The 17169-nt window shown below is 47.4% G+C and overlaps 1 protein-coding gene across 12 annotated transcripts in view; it reads left to right on the forward strand.

Moving 5' to 3' along the window:
* Positions 1 to 17169, forward strand: part of MYLK (myosin light chain kinase) — a 283432-nt gene that overhangs the window by 147829 nt on the left and 118434 nt on the right. For 9 of the 12 annotated variants that reach the window (XM_078351929.1, XM_008982318.5, XM_078351931.1 and 6 more), the window contains 5 exons: positions 721 to 739; positions 1905 to 2437; positions 3003 to 3209; positions 10421 to 10555; positions 14121 to 14273. In XM_078351929.1, coding sequence (XP_078208055.1) covers positions 721 to 739; positions 1905 to 2437; positions 3003 to 3209; positions 10421 to 10555; positions 14121 to 14273 — 1047 coding nt within the window. Of the gene's footprint in view, positions 1 to 720; positions 740 to 1904; positions 2438 to 3002; positions 3210 to 10420; positions 10556 to 14120; positions 14274 to 14920; positions 15028 to 17169 lie in introns of those variants that run through there. The other 3 variants (XM_078351932.1, XM_078351933.1, XM_035273995.3) reach the window with 2 other exon arrangements.

A 17169-nucleotide genomic window follows, 5' to 3' on the forward strand; every position in this document is an offset into this window, starting at 1 on the left:
CTTGGTGACTCAGTGCTGGATAAGGAGCTGCCATCAGGCACCCAGAGCAATGGGTCAGGTACTCTCCCTGTACCGGTCCTGACGTTGAGTTAAAAACTGTTCCCTCCTAATGGATCTCATGACAAAATGTGTTGCCTGGGATTTGTTTTAAAATACCTGAAAACAAATAAAACAAAAATGAATAGATAAGACTGACAAAATGTTGTTATCTCCTTAATCATGGTGATAGCTTTCAGGGTTTGTTAAATTTTTCTATTATTGTATATTTTGAAATTTACCATGACAAAATTTGAAAAAGAATATAGCAGAAAAAATATGTATTTTATGTTTTTTCTTGGAAGAACTGGAGAAAATTAAAAGTATGCTTCTCTGTGCAATGGTAAATTATAGCGTTTGGGTTTGGAATTTTCAGTAGATGTTAGTTTGTCCCTGGATTGGTTTTTGTTTCCTTCTGTTTAGTGAACAGAAGCAGATTCCATGCCTGCAGGGTCTGGTGGCACCAGCCACTATTAAAAAGCCTGAAGGACAGCACCTGAGGCTTTGACAGTGTACTCCAGGGCTAGGGAGTGGGGAATTTACAGGCCAAAGATGTTCAGCACCAGGGAAGCTGGAAGGAGCCAGCAGGGAGGGACCACAGTGATGGGGAAGTGCTTGGGGAGGGAAAGCTTGGTGTGTGCAGCATTCTACTAACAGTCTTTCCACCCTTCCCCCTTTTTCCAGGTTTGGACAGTGCTAATAGGTAGGTCCAGGCTTTTTACGTTTTCCATTATGAAATGTCCTGCAAGGAAAGAAGGGATGCTATCGAGAAATGCCCTGAATTTCTGAATCATCTTATGGGGCAGAAGAACTGGCTGTTTGGAGTGTGTTGTTTAATTCTGGGTGTTTTGTCTTGTTCTCCTATTGTAATATGACACACAGGTTCTATCTCAGCTTGCTGTCAGTATTGAGACTGGAAAACTCAGTATCACCACTTTTCTCAGTATCTACGCAGTCTCTTCCCTGGTTAGTCTCCTGACTGCTCTGAGAAGGCTGCCTTCTCATTCCAGGGCAGAATCTGTTCACCCATCCAGCCCAGACCCAGCAGGAACCTCTTTCCTGTGTGTGAGGCTTGGTGCTAGACGCTGGGTGTGCGGGGGTGGGGGGCCAGACTCCCTAGTGTAGAGAAGGGCTTAGAGCCACACGAACGCACGTTACCAACTGGGATATGTCTGTTCCAGGAGGGCATTGATGAGAATAGAGGAGTAGGGAAGCCGTTTCGGGACCTTGGTATTAGAGCTCAGACCTGTGCAGAGGAATGTTAGCTGGTGAAGAAAAGCTCAGTGAGTGTGCGCCAAACAGCAGGGATAGTGTATACAAGCTGTGAACCAAGAGGCAGGCCCATGGGGACCCAGAAGGACACCAGTGTGGCCGCAGCCTAGTGGGTGGCAAGACAGTATCTTGTATGAGTCTGGAGCAGCCAGAGCTGACATTTCTGTGGGCCATCTTGTGGGGCTCAGTTTCATTCTTAATGTAGTGGAAAAACTGTTGGAAAATCCTTGGGCTTGAAATGACATGATTTATGTTTTCAAAAATCAACTATGGTTGCTGTATAGAAAATAGATTAGAGAGGGCAGAGTGGACATGGGACACCGGTGGTGGCGTTTGAACTAGGGAGGCACCAGTGGAGAAGAAAAGTGTAGGGAAAGCAGGGCTCTGGGCAGGGCTGCAGGACCAGGGATGTGTTGGGAATGACTGCTTGTGCTCTGGCTTGGGAAACTGGGCAAACTGCAGAGATAGATGCTCTTACTTGCTCTTAACCTGTGGGCTTTTGTGATCCCTGGAACCTATGCTTGTGATGAGTCATGTTTGTGAGTAACCAGATGATCATTCTATTCTCCCCTCTCCTCACCCTCCCCACCCCACAGATCATTTGGGAGAGAAACAAAAGCCACCAATTCAGACATCAGGAGGGAGGTGACCAATGCAATCTCAAAGGCGTCGAAACTGGGCAGTCTGGAGGCTGCAGCCGAGAGTAAGAACTGCTCCAGCCCCCAGAGAGGTGGCTCCCCAGCCTGGGCCCGAAACCACCAGCCTCAGCCCCCGAGGGAGTCCAAGATGGAGCCATGCAGGGACTCGCCCAGAACAGCCCCGCAGACCCCGGTCCTTCAGAAGACTTCCAGCTCCATCACCCTGCAGGCTGCAAGCGTTCAGCCGGAACCAATAGCACCAGTCCTGGGGACCCTATCACCTTCTGGAGAAGAGAGGAAGAGGCCAGCTGCTCCCCATCCAGCCACCTTCTCCACTAGGCAGCCTGGCCTGGGAAGCCAAGATGTGAGCAAGGTTGCTACCAGGAGAATCCCCCTGGAGGGCCAGAGGGATGCAGCATTTCCCAAATTTGAGAGCAAGCCCCAAAGCCAGGAGGTCAGGGAAAATCAAACTGTCAAGTTCAGGTGTGAAGGTGAGTAGAGCTGATTAGGGTCGCCAGTTGCCAGAATGTAGCCCTTGGTGGCCACTCCCTTCCTTCAGCACCCAGCTGGTCTGCACCTCCTATATCCACTCATCTTCTTGGCCTAGCTCACCTAGAAAACCACCTTACAGGGGCCTTGGACTCACTGTAGAAATGTCCCTTTATTCTGGAGAGACCCCTAACAGCAGCCCATTGTTTGCTGCTGGATGAGAGTACTGGCCCTGGGCCCTAGTTCTTACCACCCTAGAAGAAACACCCTCATCATCGCCAGCATCAGAAAACAAACCTCACAGTCTCTTCCACTCTTTCTTGCCCTTGCCTGGCTGACCTGGAGACCTGGCCCATCACCCTGTATTCCTCCTCCCCAAGGCACTGACTGTCTCAGGAGGTTTTGTTTTGTAGAGTGTGGTTGAGAGTGAGGAAGCCGACAGAGGTGGGAGGGCAGCTCCACACCGAACCAAGCCCTTTCCTCCAGGTCACGCCTTCCCCCCTACCTCATAAGCACGGGGTGCTCTCCAGGGAGTAGGGGACTCATGTTCTCCACCTGGCCCTGTAGTTTCAGGGATCCCAAAGCCTGAAGTGGCCTGGTTCCTGGAAGGTGCCCCTGTGAGGAGACAGGGAGGCACCATTGAGGTTTATGAAGATGCTGGCTCCCATTACCTGTGCCTGCTGAGAGCCCGGACCAGGGACAGTGGGACGTACAGCTGCACTGCTTCCAACGCCCGAGGCCAGGTGTCCTGTAGCTGGACCCTCCAAGTGGAAAGTGAGTACAATTCTCCCTGCATTCTCTGTGGGAGTGCCATTCATGGGGTGCTTCACCTACTGCAGATGGTTCATCTCCTACAGCCCCCAGCCTTGCTGCACAGCCCAACAGAAAGGACATCCCCAACCACACGCCAAGGCCAAATATGTTGCTCCAGGCCAGTGATTCATAATCAGGAGTTCACATCAGAATCACCTCGAAGTAAACATGCCAGGCCCTACTCCCAGCCCAGCTCAGAGCTACCTTTCATAGACCCCTCAGCTGTTCGAACAGTGCCGTGACTCAGGTTTGTAACCACAGAGAACCAAGTGTTCTTTAAATATACAGGTTTAGGGTAATCTGAGATGGCGTGGGATCCCACATCTCTTATGTTTATTGTACTGTCTGTTTATAAAAGTAATACATGTTCATTGTAGGGAATTTAAACAATATGTAATCTTGTGACTCAGAAAAAAATCATATTTTAAATGTTTTTTATACAAACTTACCATTGTGCTGTTTGTATGCTGCTTTCTATCCTAATTTGCTCATGTGACATTAACATCTTATACAATTCTTTGAAAGCGTGACTTTTAGTAGCCATATAATATTGCATGAAATGGCTCCAATTTAAGTGTGCTCTTATTTGTTGAATAAATTGTTTCTATTTTTCACTATTATAACAAACCTATGATAAATATTCTTATACCTGTCTATCTCTGTAAAATTTCACCTTTATTTTAAATGCACATGTAGGCCCTAGGCCCATGTCATACCCTTGAGAAACTGATTAACCAATACCACAAGAGGAGAATCAGCAAATTGCAGGCTGCTGGAAACTGGGGGACAAATAATTTCCACCCATTTTTTACCACATATAAATCGCAAGCAAAAAAAAAAAAAAAAGAGAGAGAGAGAGACAGAGAAAGAGAACCTATAGAAAACTTAGATTAGGAACCTATAGAAAACTTAGATTAGGCCGGGCGCGGTGGCTCAAGCCTGTAATCCCAGCACCTTGGGAGGCCGAGGCGGGTGGATCACGAGGTCGAGAGATTGAGACCATCCTGGTCAACGTGGTGAAACCCCGTCTCTACTAAAAATACAAAAAATTAGCTGGGCATGGTGGCACATACCTGTAATCCCAGCTACTCGGGAGACTGAGGCAGGAGAATTGCCTGAACCTGGGAGGTGGAGTTGCAGTGAGCCGAGATCGCGCCATTGCACTCCAGCCTGGGTAACAAGAGCGAAACTCCTCAAAAAAAAAAAGAAAGAAAGAAAACTTAGATTAAAAGGTATGTACATAACATCAACAACTGTAATAATTGTTGATAATCCTGTACCAATCCTGACTGAGATCATCTTTGGAAAGTTTTTATGGGAACATCGAGAAAATCTGGACACTGACAAGATTTAATACAAAGAAATTCATGGTGTTTTAAGATGTAATGGTGGTCATGTTACTATTTTTTTGTATGTTCATTTATTCTAGAGGTACATCCTGACTTATTTACTGGTGAAATGATATGGTTTCTTACATTTGACTTAGAAATGGTTTATGTTTGGGGAGCACTGGCAGGAGTACCAGTGAAATAATATTGATATAAATGAAAGTTGAGAGATGGGTACATAGGAATTCACTACAGGACTTTGTCTACTTTTGTGTATGTTTGAAAATTTTTGTAATTTACATGTACAAAAGAAAAAAAAATAACTTAGTGATGTGTTCACATAGTAGAACACCAGTCTGATGCTAAAACATGTTCAAGATGCACCAGGAAGGGACAGGAGCAAAGTACAGGCTCACGTGTAAAAGAAAGAAAAGATCTGTGTACACACATGTGAAAAGATGCCTGTGAGTGCACAAATCATTTCTGGAAAGGCACACAAGTGCCTCTAGGATGGGGAAGCTGGAAGTCCACAGGAAGGAATGAGAGGGGTCTTATTTTTCACTGGATACTGTTGATTCACTGTTTAAGGTTTTTACTATGCTCATGAATTCCTTTACAAGAAATATTGCCCATGATGTTTGGAGGTGGGAGAGCTGGTAGGCAGAGTTAACAGGTCTAGGAGATCAAGCCTTATCATCCAGGCCAGGTCTCTGTGCAGGGAACAGAACTATGGTATCAGGTCCACCACAGGTTAGTGGCATATCCAGCGGGCCTACACTCTCTGTGGCTTCCTCTGTTGTGAATTTATCTAAGTCTCGTAGAAGACTATTTTTAGCCTGTCCACATCGTGGGGTAATTCATCTCAGGTTGATTCCCTATCTTGTTGTGCTTTGTGTGACAGCTTTATTGAGATATAATTTATATAACATAAAAGGCACCCTTTTAAAGTGTACAATTTGGTGGCTTTGAATACATTCAAGAGTTGTGTGGCCATCACCATCATCTAATTTCAGAACATTTTCATTGCCCCTCCCGATAAATTCTACTCATTAGCCATCACTCTTTGTTTTCCCATCCCCACAATCCCTGATAGCTGCTAATCTACTTTTTGTCTCTATGGGTTTTCCTCTTCTGAACATTTGGTGTTAAGTGGAACCATTCAATATGTGGCCTGTCGTGTCTGGCCTTTCTCTTAGCTTAATGTTTTCAGGGTTCATCCATGGTGTAGCAGGTGTTAGTACTTCATTCGTCCATGTGGATGAATCACATTGCATCACATGGATATAGCATGTTTTCTTTGTCCATGCATCAGTTAAGGTCTGTGTTTGTTTCCACTTTTTAACTATGGTGAAAAGTGTTGCTATGAACATTTATGTATAAGTTGTTTTCAATTTTGAGATTTAGACCACATATATTGTTGGGTCATAAGGTAATTCTAGATTATATTTAACCCTTTAAGGAACTGACAAGCTGTTTTCCGTCATGGTTGTACTATTTTACATTTTTCTAGCAATGTACAAGTGTTGCAATTTTTCCACATTCTCACCAATACTTATTTTCTTGTTTGCTTGTTTACTTGCCCTTTTTTTTTTTTTTTTTTTGAGATGGAGTTTCACTCTTGTTACCCAGGCTGGAGTGCAATGGTGCAATCTCGGCTCACCGCAACTTCTGCCTCCTGGGTTCAGGCAATTCTCCTGCCTCAGCCTCCTGAGTAGCTGGAATTACAGGCACGCGCCACCATGCCCAGCTAATTTTTTCTATTTTTAATAGAGACAGAGTTTCACCATATTGACCAGGATGGTCTCGATCTCTTGACCTCGTGATCCACCCGCCTCGGCCTCCCAAAGTGCTGGGATTACAGGCATGAGCCACCACTCCTGGCCTTACTTGCCTTTTTTAAAAACAAAAAAAAAACAAGGTCTTGCTTTGTCAATGGGGCTAGAGTGCAGTGACATGATAAGAGCTTACTGTAACCTTGAATTCCTGGGCTCAATCAGTCCTCCTGCCTCACCCTCCTGAGTAGGTGGGACTCCAGGTTCTTGCCTCTACGTTTGGCTAATTTTTCTTTTATTTTTTGTAGAGATGGGGGTCTCACTATGTTGTCAAGGCTGGTCCCAACTCCTAGACTTGAGGGATTCTCCCACTTCAATCTCCCAAAGCACTGGGATTGTAGGCATGAGCCGCTGCACTCAGCCTGTTTTCTTTTTTTAAATTATAGCCATTCATAATCATCTGACTATGATTTTTTAAAAACAGGGTCTCACTATGTTGCTCAGGCCTCCTGTGTAGCTGGGACCACATGCATATGCCATCTTGTTTAGTTTTGTAGATACAAGGCTCACTATGTTGCCCAGGCTGGTCTTGAACTTCTCGCTCAAGCAGTCCTTCTACTTTGGCTTCCTAAAGTGCTGGTATTATAGACATGAGCCACCACACCTAGCCTGACTGCAGTTTTGACTTGCATTTCTCTGGTGACTAGTGATTTTGAGCATCATTGCATGTACTCATTGAACATTTGTATATCTCCTTCAGAGAAATGCCTATTCAAATACTTTACCCATTTTTAATTGGGTCATTCACTTTTTTATTGTTAAGTTGTAAGAGTTATTTATATATTCTGGATACACATTCTTTACCAGACATGATTTACAGTAATCCTTTCCCATTCTGTAAAGGCTGGATTGTTTGTCATGTGTGGCCACAGAAGTCCCTGCTTAGTTAGTTTAGTGATCAGCTAATTAGGTGGAGAGTTCCTTAAATGCCTTGAACTAATGCTTTTCCTAGCCTTTGCCAAGGGGCTCTGTGTGTGTATTATGTACATCTTCAGTGCTCCGGCCAGCAGTTTACAACTCTGCTTTAGCCTTTCCTTTCTGCTTACACTGAAGCTCCAAGTCAGCCACAGGTGAGAGTGGAGGCCCTTCTTACATACTCCCTGGGCAGGCTCACAGTCCTGCACATCCATGTGGCCTTCTCAGTTCTCAGGAATCTGTCAGAGCTTTTCAAAGCCCTGGACATCTCATTCCCCAGTTTTTCCTTTTAAGTTTTTTGGTCAGACTCTTGTTAGCCCTGAATGATATTGCTGTCTCCAGTAACTTTAATATTAAACAATTGCTTCTGATTGTTTTTAACAAACACCCTGGAGATGGGGCCACTCACACAGGATAAACTTTGAGTCAGGTTAAATAAAGAAAACCCTCAAAATTGAGCTATTGAAGGAGCTGCCAGACAGGGCAAATAGTGACCTTTCTCTTAGGGATGGGGTTTTTCAGGAGTTGGGAACCCATCCTGCCCCTTGCTAAGTGGCTGGTTTTCACAATTACCATAGTTACTGTTGGTTTCAGAGCTACCCCAGAGCTGGGGCAAGGGAAACAAGAGTGAAAATGCCACAAAGCTTGCTGTTCTTACCAAGATTCAGCTGGGGGCTTGGAAGGGTGTTGTTGTTTGGGTTTTGTTGTTGTTGTTGTTTATTGTTTTTACTTTTTAGAGACAGAGTCTCACTCACTCTGTTACCCAGACTGGAGTGCAGTGGCAGAATCATAGCTTGGTACAGCCTCAAACTCTCAGGCTCAAGCAATCCTCCTGCCTCAGCCTACCTGCCTGGCTAATATTTTAATTTTAATTTTTTGGTGGAGACAAGAGTCTTGCTATGTCTCTCAGGCTGCTTACAAACTTCTGGCTCAACCGATCCTCCTGCCTTGCCCTCCCAAAGCGCTGAGAAGAAAGACACGAGCCAGCACACCTGGAAGTTTGTTTGTTTTTAATGAATGTGCCTCAGAATGTTGCAAGACTTCGGTTAATTTCTGGCATTCTGAAACCATTGATTTTTACTCCTTTTACCAGTATTGTTGTTGCTTTTATGGAGGAGGAGATCTTCGGAGGTCTTTACTCTGCCATGCTACATCCTGTCTTCTTGATGAAGAAACTAGCTTTTCTAAAACTTCTCCAGTTCCTAAACATCCCAGTTCATTCTTGGCAGATGACTTTACCGTGAAGCAGGTCATCTGATGGGTGGTCTTTTAGCTCCTCCTACAGACCTCTCTCTTTGTTTTCCTACACTCCAGAATACCTGTCTGTTTCCCTTCTCAAGACTTCTTTGTCTGTCCCTTCTCATCTTCACAAGGATCTGATCTAACAATGATTTACTCTCCCACCACTTCTTCCATCTTTCTCCTTCCTTTGTTGGAGACCTCTTTTTTCTCCCTACAAGCATGCTCTAGTTGTCCCTGTGCTGAAAAAGGAAAGGAAATCTGTCCCTTCACTCTCTTTCATCCCTAGACTATATTTGCCACAAGAAGAGTCTCTATGTGCAGCTTCTACTTGATAATAACTGCTAACCCTCATTGAAGATGTGCTATGCTAGGTTTTGTGCTAAATACTCTACCTGAATTATTTCGTTTAGTTATCCCAACAATCTTACCCATTTTCTGGATAAGAATACTGATCTTTAGTAAGGTTAAATAACTCATCCAAGTTCACTTGCCTTGTAAAAGAGAGTGTATTTCTACCTGAATTGACCTGGCATGAAAGCCTATATCCTTTTTGGTAACTCCCAGGGGCATTGATCTAGTGGGGGAGTTGAACACCAGCCAAGGGAAGGGGTGGAGAGGGTGCCTCCCCAAATGCTTCGGGTGGTCTGTCTGACCTTTCCTCAGTGCCAGGCCTGTCCATGTACACCATCACTCTGTCCTGTCACTGCCCTGCTGTCACCTACCCTCTCCCCTGGGATCTGGAGGAGAGAGTGCAGTTGTACAGTCAGCACTAGCTGTAAAACCTGGCTCCACCATGGAGTTCAGCTATGGGAAGTTAGTAACCTCATCAGTAAAATGAGCTGAAGAGAACAACCTCAGGGCATTGTCACAGTCACATCTGGAAAAGTACGTGGCACGTGGTAGGCCCTCAAACCTTACTAATTTTCTAGCCCACAAACCCCTGCAGCACAATGTGGCATTTCCTCTCATCTCTGTATTGAACAGGCTCTCCTGAAAAGCACCAGTGATATATCTTCTAAGCACCAAATCCGGCTCCACCTTTTCTCAGCTGTCAGCCACCTTGACACATCTACAGCATGTTCTGCTTGTCACAGAAGAGATCATTCCTATTGCTCTTAATTAAGGTCCCCAAACTAGAAAATGTCCTCTAATTCACTGATGTAGAAGGCTTTTGGAAAGCTCAGCTCAGCAGTTCTCAACTAGACTGTGCATTCAAGCCATGGAAGGCATTGTTAGTGCCTATTCTCATGTCCTTGGCAACTCTGAGCCCTTGACCTAGAAGGGGCTCAAACTGTGCTTAGGAAACTGGAACTCATGTGAGTCCTTTGATTCAGTTCTAGAATTGGGGGAAAAAAATCATTGTAATAATTTAAAATGGAAATGTCCTCACCCGTGAGCCTGTGGCTTATACAAGTAAAAAGATATTCAAAAGACTGTGTAATCACTGACGGGACATATTAAAGAAGATAAGAGACACTGGAAAGTAGAGCAGGACCAACAGGTGAGAAGGAGCTCTCTGAGGCTGCAGGATGGCAAAAGCCAAGGCAAGACAGGAGGCACCTGAGTCGAAGAGGAGAGAAGGCAGGCCCAGGTCCTGAGCGCCCCCAGGTCTAGGGTGTTCTGTGACTGTGGAAAAGCCCCTGCCAGTGACTCTGCTTCAGGCTCCAGGTCCCTTCACCACTGGTGCTGCCTGCTTTCTAAGCTTGAAGAGAGATAAGGCAAAGCCAGCCTGCCAAAGACACCCAGGTGTCCAGGAGAGTGAGGCGTGCCTGGGAGGGAGGCTGGGGTGACTGAAGGTATCACTAGAGCAGGCAAGCTGTGATCTGAGCTGGCCTGTCCTTTTCCCTCCTCACAGGGCTTGCCTTGATGGAGGTGGCCCCTTCCTTCTCCAGTGTCCTGAAGGACTGCACCGTCACTGAGGGCCAGGATTTTGTGCTGCAGTGCTCTGTACGGGGGACCCCAGGGCCCCGGATCACTTGGCTACTAAATGGTGAGTGCCCCCTACCCAGCCCTCTGCTCCCGTCCCCTGGGCCCTTTGGCCCTGCCTGAATTCTCACTTATCTCTCTGACCTATTTATGCCTTGGACATCCTGGTGGTATGAGAAGGAGGCATGGGGCACAGAGAGAGCATGGGCACTGGGATCCTGCTCCCAGCTGGCTCAGCAAGTTACTACTCCTGCCTGAGCCTTGAGTTCTCCATCTGCCTCATGGGAATCATGCCACCCATCTGCAGGTTGGGTGAAATTAATTTAGATCATGTATATAAAGTTGCTAATGAGATGCCTGACGCATAGGTACCTGAGCAGCTGGACTTCTTTTCACGTGGTCAAACTCATAATGGCCCTCAATTCACATCCGTTGAGTCAATAAATGAACAAATAAATTAATAAACTAATGAACCACTCCAGAAGTCACTTGAGGGATCTCACCTTTTATTTAGTGGCAGGTGGTTCTGGGGTTCACAGACCAGTTATTCTCTTTAAACTGATTGTCCTATAGAGACTTGCCAGCTTGGTTTTTTTGGTCAAGTAAGATCCTTTAAAAAATTATTTGCATATATCACCACCTTTTCTTTTTAAAGGACAATTTAATTTCAACAGTGTGGGAGAACTCTGACTTTAAATGACTGAGAACAGTCCATTAAACTGATGAGATGGAGTAGGGACTACTTTGGGGTCCACAGGGAAGGTGAAAGAGCCCTTGCTGAATGTCAGGAGACACAGGCACTTGACCTTCTCCACCGCTGAGTGGTCAGGTGGCCTTGGACACTTCACCTCTCTGGGTACCAGCTTCTTTATGAGAAGACAGGCTGGAACAGAAGGTTTGGGGTCTCAACCCCCTCTCACGCCTAATAGAATAGGCTCCTTCAGAGAGCAGTGGGCCGGGCACCGTGGCTCATACCTGTAATCCCAGTGCTTTGGGAGGCCAAGGAGGGTGGATCACCTGAGATCAGGAGTTCTAGAGCAGTCTGACCAACAAGGTTAAACCCCATCTCTACTAAAAATACAAAAATTAGCTGGGCATGGTGGCGGGAGCCTGTAATCCCAGCTACTCAGGAGGCTGAGGCAGGAAAATTGCTTAACCCCAGAGGCAGAGGTTACAGTGAGCCAAGATCACGCCATTGCACTCCAGCCTGTGTGACAGGAGCAAGACTCCATCTCAAAAAAAAAAAAAGCAGTTATGCACCAAATAATCTTCCTTGCTAGTATAGTTTGCACAGGCTTTCCCAGAAGCTGTCTTTGGCAAGTGAGAGGAAGTGCCGTCTATCTTCCTACATGATAATCTCTTTGGTAGGTAAAGGAGAATTGAGGTTGCCTTCCCCTCCAGCCCTCAGCAAAGGACAGACGTCCTGCTGGATCCTGTCTTTGACTTCGAGGAGGCAATATGGGCATTAAGGACTAATAACGGAGTCTAGATAAGTATCAACAGACATTTTCTATAAAGGGCCAGTGGTAGCTGTTTTCAGCTTTTCAGGCCGTACAGCCTCTGTAACAACTCTCAACTCTGCTGTTGGGGTATAAAAGCAGCTATACAAGGCCGGATGCAGTGGCTCACGCTTGTAATCCCAACACTCTGGGGGGCTGAGGCAGGCAGATTGCCTGAGCTCAGGAGTTAAGACCAGCCTGGCCAACATAGCAAAACTGTCTCTACAAAAAAAAAAAAAATTAGCCAGGCTTGGTAGTAACAACTGTGGTCCCAGCTACTCGGGAGGCTTAGATTGGAGGATTGCTTGAACCCAGGAAGCAGAGGTTGCAGTGAGTCAAGATCACACCACTGCACTCCAGCCTGGGTAACAACAGTGAGGCCCTGTCTCAAAAATTAAAAAAAATGGACAGTACATAAGCCATAGATGTTATGTAAAAGAATGAGTGTGGCTGTTGCAGTAAAACTTTATGGATACTGAAATGCGAATTTCACATAGTCTTTACGTCATGAAATATATTCCCTTTATTTTTTTTTTGACCATTTAAAATATGTAAAAACTATTCTTAGCTTGCAGGCCATACAAAAGCAAGCTGCAGGTGGGGTTCAGCTCGGGATCCATGGCTTGCTGTCCCCTAGTTTACATCACTCAAGACTATTCTCAGCTACTCTTAGCATTTCCACAGCTTTTCCACTAGAGGATGATCATGCTCAAGTTGCGTTTCCTTGGCTGCTAACTCGGGTTCAATCCAGCTTCCCAGCTGGGAGAGCCTAATGTCTCCCAGTTCTGATGTACCCTGAGCCAACAGCTCCTTTCTGGGCCTCCATCCCATCCCACGTTTGTGGGTCCAAAGTGAGTTATGTTCTAGTTAAAGGAGAGCTCTCAAGCTTGTTAGCACATGTTTGGACAGCAGAGGTACATTGGTGGCAGTCAGGGAAAGCACTGGTATTTTCGAGGAAGAGAGGTTTTGGAGGCTATCATTGTGACAAAAAATAAAAACAAAGAGCGGTGTCACTTCTCTCAGTGGTAGGATCCAGGCCCCTGCCTTTCCCAGCCCTCGGCCCCACTTGTATGAGGTAGAGTAGGTTGGGAGGACTCTTTCCCTCTCGTCCTATGGCATGCTTGCCGGTCTCTCTGCCAAACTGTCACGGAGACATGAAGTGTTGCTGTGTGCAGAAGAAAACACTGCAGTGCAGGGAGAGGACTTCTTTGTGTACTTTCTCCTTCCCCCACTGGCCACCCCCGATTTTATGAAGTGCAAACCAGGACCCTGGAGCCTGGCCAGGGAAGAAACTGACAGTTACTTCCTATATGGCAGCTGGACACATTCCTGCTCTGAGGCCAGACTGTTCAGTAATGATGTATTTTTTTTCCTGGAAATGAAAAGTCATAGCCCAGGTGATAACCTCCCAGGAACATAGATCATTAAGGAAACCGCTCATTGCATGCACTCATGTCTCCATGCAGGACTTTGTGTGACCTGGAACATGTCACATGGAAGGGACTCTGGAACAAAAGGACCCAGAGTCATTTTTAGTTCTCCACATTTACCTTTTCTGTGAACCTGAAAATACACTTAATTGCATAGAAGAAATGTTTCTAACTACAACATCGGGTAGGGGATACAGAATTGCTTTTCGTTAAATATCTGAAGTGGAAAATGGAATCATTGTTTCTGGACATATGTTCGGCCCAGGCAATGTCTGTTTTGCCTGAGGATGGGCTATGGGCCAGATGACCCTGTGAGATTCTCTCCAGGCTCAGAATTCCATGAAGTTAAGGATGTGGATTTGGAGACTATTTAATACAGAATGCCCCAAACTGTGCCCCTTTCCCTCCTGCATTCTTAATTCCTCCAGATTCTCCCTTCCCCATCCTTTTAGGCCCCGTCTTCCTCCTCCACCATACAATTACTCCCTTTCTTTCATCTCTTTAGTCCCTGGCTCTTTCTCCAGCCCATAAGCCTCGGTCCAGCTGGCTGGACATGTGTATGACACATCGTTAGCCCTCAGTGGATCTGAGCAAGCATGACAAGTCTCAGCATCATAACAGCAGCAGCCCTGCTGAGGACAGGCCTCCCATCCCTACTGCCAGTGCTGCCTGGCCTGAGCCTTCTGTGCTTCCTCCACAGGGCAGCCCATCCAGTATGCTCGCTCAACCTGCGAGGCCGGCGTGGCCGAGCTCCACATCCAGGATGCCCTGCCGGAGGACCATGGCACCTATACTTGCCTGGCTGAGAATGCCTTGGGGCAGGTGTCCTGCAGCGCCCGGGTCACCATCCATGGTAGGAGCCTCCGGGCACCTCAGTAGAAGCACCTTTCCTGCAGACACTTCTGCTTTGGAGGAAGGGCACATTTGTAGGAAACAGTATCATGAGCTAAAATCCAGGGAGCAGAGGTGCACATGGCACTACTCTGCACCATTACCAATGGCGGCTGCTGCAACAGAGTGGCTGCTGAAACCTTTCAGGGGCAGAGGAGGGGTTCCTTAAAAAGTGCACCTGAAGGTAGGAAGTGAGGGAGATGACCTCCAGGAGTTCACAGTGACAGGGGTCTGCCATCAGAGATGGCCTTTTCCTCACCCCCTCACTCCTCTGGGGACAAGGGAAAGATATGAAGGAAAGAGATGAAGGCTCTCTTGGCTCCAGAAGCCCCTGGTCTGGTTGGAAGAAGACCTCACCTACTACAAAAAGAGCTGGGAGAGCACTCACATACTCCCTTAGCAGTTAGTGGTCTCACCAGTGACTCCTTAAATGCTGGGGGACCCTGGGTCACAGTGTGCATACTGAGGTTTCCAGAGGGTCACAGGTTGTCCCCTTTCTGCCCCCCTCTTCCACTCACCGGCCCAGGCTTATTTTTACGCATCAGCAGCCTGTTCTCCAGTAATCTGATTATCATGGTCATCCATTCATCAGCCAAGCACTTAGTCCCCAGGAATTGCAGGGAGCCACAGACTGAAGACAGATCTGTCTGGGCTGTGCTATCAGCAGGCATGGTGACAGTTCCCACAGAAGTGCTTCTTGGGTCCAGGGCTTTCAGGTAAGCCTGATCTCACCCTCTCCCTGGGCCTGTGCCCCCAGCTCCTGTGCATGACTGGGTCCTCTGGTGCTAGCACTGGGTGCAGCGTGTCTGGTCTCCCATCAGACAAGCAGGAAAGAACACGTTTCTCCATTCCCTAGGGCTCAGGTCTCTCAGGAGCATCTCCGTGTTGTATGAGTAGCCACTATCTGGGAGGCTGGAGGAGGAGGTTTTGCAGAAAAGGAAAAGGGAAGAAACATTTGTGTCTTACTGTGTTAAGTACTTTCACCTCACCCGTATTCTCTCACTGAGACCTCAGTATCCTAGGGGACAAGGATGCTGCCCTGATTTCAGATAGAAGGCTCTGGAAGTCTCAGGAAGTGAATGTAACTTGCCTAAGCACGTCACGCTACTCTGCAAAGCTGGCCTCTGGAGCCCAGAGCCTGTGACTTTCATGTCTGTGCTCATTCTATGCCCTGGCATTTTTCAGAGGGCATGTCCCATGGCTCAAAGGGGAAGACTGGCCACTGTGGGCTAGGCGAAGTCAGTCCCTTAGGGCTGAAGGAACTGGCACTTATGGGGAATGTGGCTGATGCTGGCTCCATGAAGCTCTCTGCTGGGAGTGAGCACGCTCCCTGGGTGCTCTGATTGAAGAGATGCCTCAGCATGGCGTCGTTAATAACGGGTCCCACCCCTTCCTTCCAGGAACCCCTCCACACTGGGTTCAGAGCCCAGCTCTGGCCTCTGGGAATTTACCAGCCAGATTCTGGTTTACACACTTACCCCATTTATCTTCTTTGTTCTAACTTCACAACTCATTGGGAGCTAGGTGGGAAACTCAGGAAATTGTGATAATGGGACTTCAGAGAAAACGTGAACTGCTCAGAGCCTCGTCTCTTAGGGCCAGGGAGCAGGACTCACCTCCCCACCAGGGGGATCTTGTTGGAGGCCAGTGTGGCCAACCCCAGAGTCTAGCAAGGGCAGCAAGAGTGAGAATGCTACATGCAGGGCCACGTAGCTCAGCCTTCTGTTTTCCGAGATTTCTCCTTCCATAGCCGCAGCCAGGCGCTAATCCAGTGTCTGTCCTGGCTTGCCTGTGTTTAGATTGGATTAAAGTGACCCAGCTGAGCTAAGAATCCCCCGGAGGTGGGAGTCCCAGGCAAAGGATCAAGAACTCTTTAGGGCCATCCTCCTGATTCCCGGGCCGGTGGGGGCTGGGTCCTGAATGATCACCACCCATCAAAAAAAAAAAAAAAATGCACAGAGAGGTCCCAGGCAAAAACTCTGCCAAGGAAGTTTGGATTTGCTCTGAGAAGAGGCATGCATGAGAGAACCCCCTCCCGGTGTGGGGGATTTACTGGCCTGTGAAGGCCAGACAGAGGCTCAGATACCATAAATGGTGAACAAGGCTGAGGACGCAGCCACACGCTCAGGCCTGGCAGCATTGGGGCTCTTTCGGCACAGAATTGGGGCAGGGTGAGCCTGGCACAGTGACACCCCTGGCACAGTGCCCTGAGATACTCAGGAGGCTCGGGGCTGCTCCCTGCACTGTCCTCCGCTGTGGAGTTTTTCTGACTTGATTGGCAGTCCTGTTGGCTCTGGATCCTCCAGGGGCAGCGTGGGCTGGGGGGAGATGATCACAGTGGAGGTGTTTGTTTCCTGAGGCACTGACGGCTGCTCCACCTCTCCCTTAGCTGCCCAGGCCCAGCCCTCTGTTGCCTTAGTGTGGCACCGGGCCATGGTGGGGAGCATGGATGTGGAGCCAGTGGCCTGGGTGTGGGTCCTGCTCTGCCACTTACTAGCCCTGCACCCTGGCATTACTTAGCATTCCAGACCTCACCTTCCTCTTGTGTGAAAAATGGAGATGCTGACAGTTACGGTACTGCAAGGATTAAGTAAATGAATGTGCAAAGTATCTCCAGAGCATAGGAGTGTTTAGATTGGATTAGAGTGACCCAGCTGAGCTAAGAGTCCCCCGGAGGTGGGAATCCCAGGTTTGTGCTGTGCTTATGATTGTCCAACAGAGCCCACCTTTAAACAAGATACAATCCTTACAAATGCCAAGACTGAGGAGGGGTATTCCCGAAAGATCCACTTTGCCACAGTATTGTTTGTTGGGGGAAGAGACCATCAGAGAATGAGAGGAGGGAGGTGTCCAGCCAG

Source organism: Callithrix jacchus, chromosome 15 (assembly GCF_049354715.1).
Source record: "Callithrix jacchus isolate 240 chromosome 15, calJac240_pri, whole genome shotgun sequence".
Classification (NCBI taxonomy): Eukaryota; Metazoa; Chordata; class Mammalia; order Primates; family Cebidae; genus Callithrix; species Callithrix jacchus.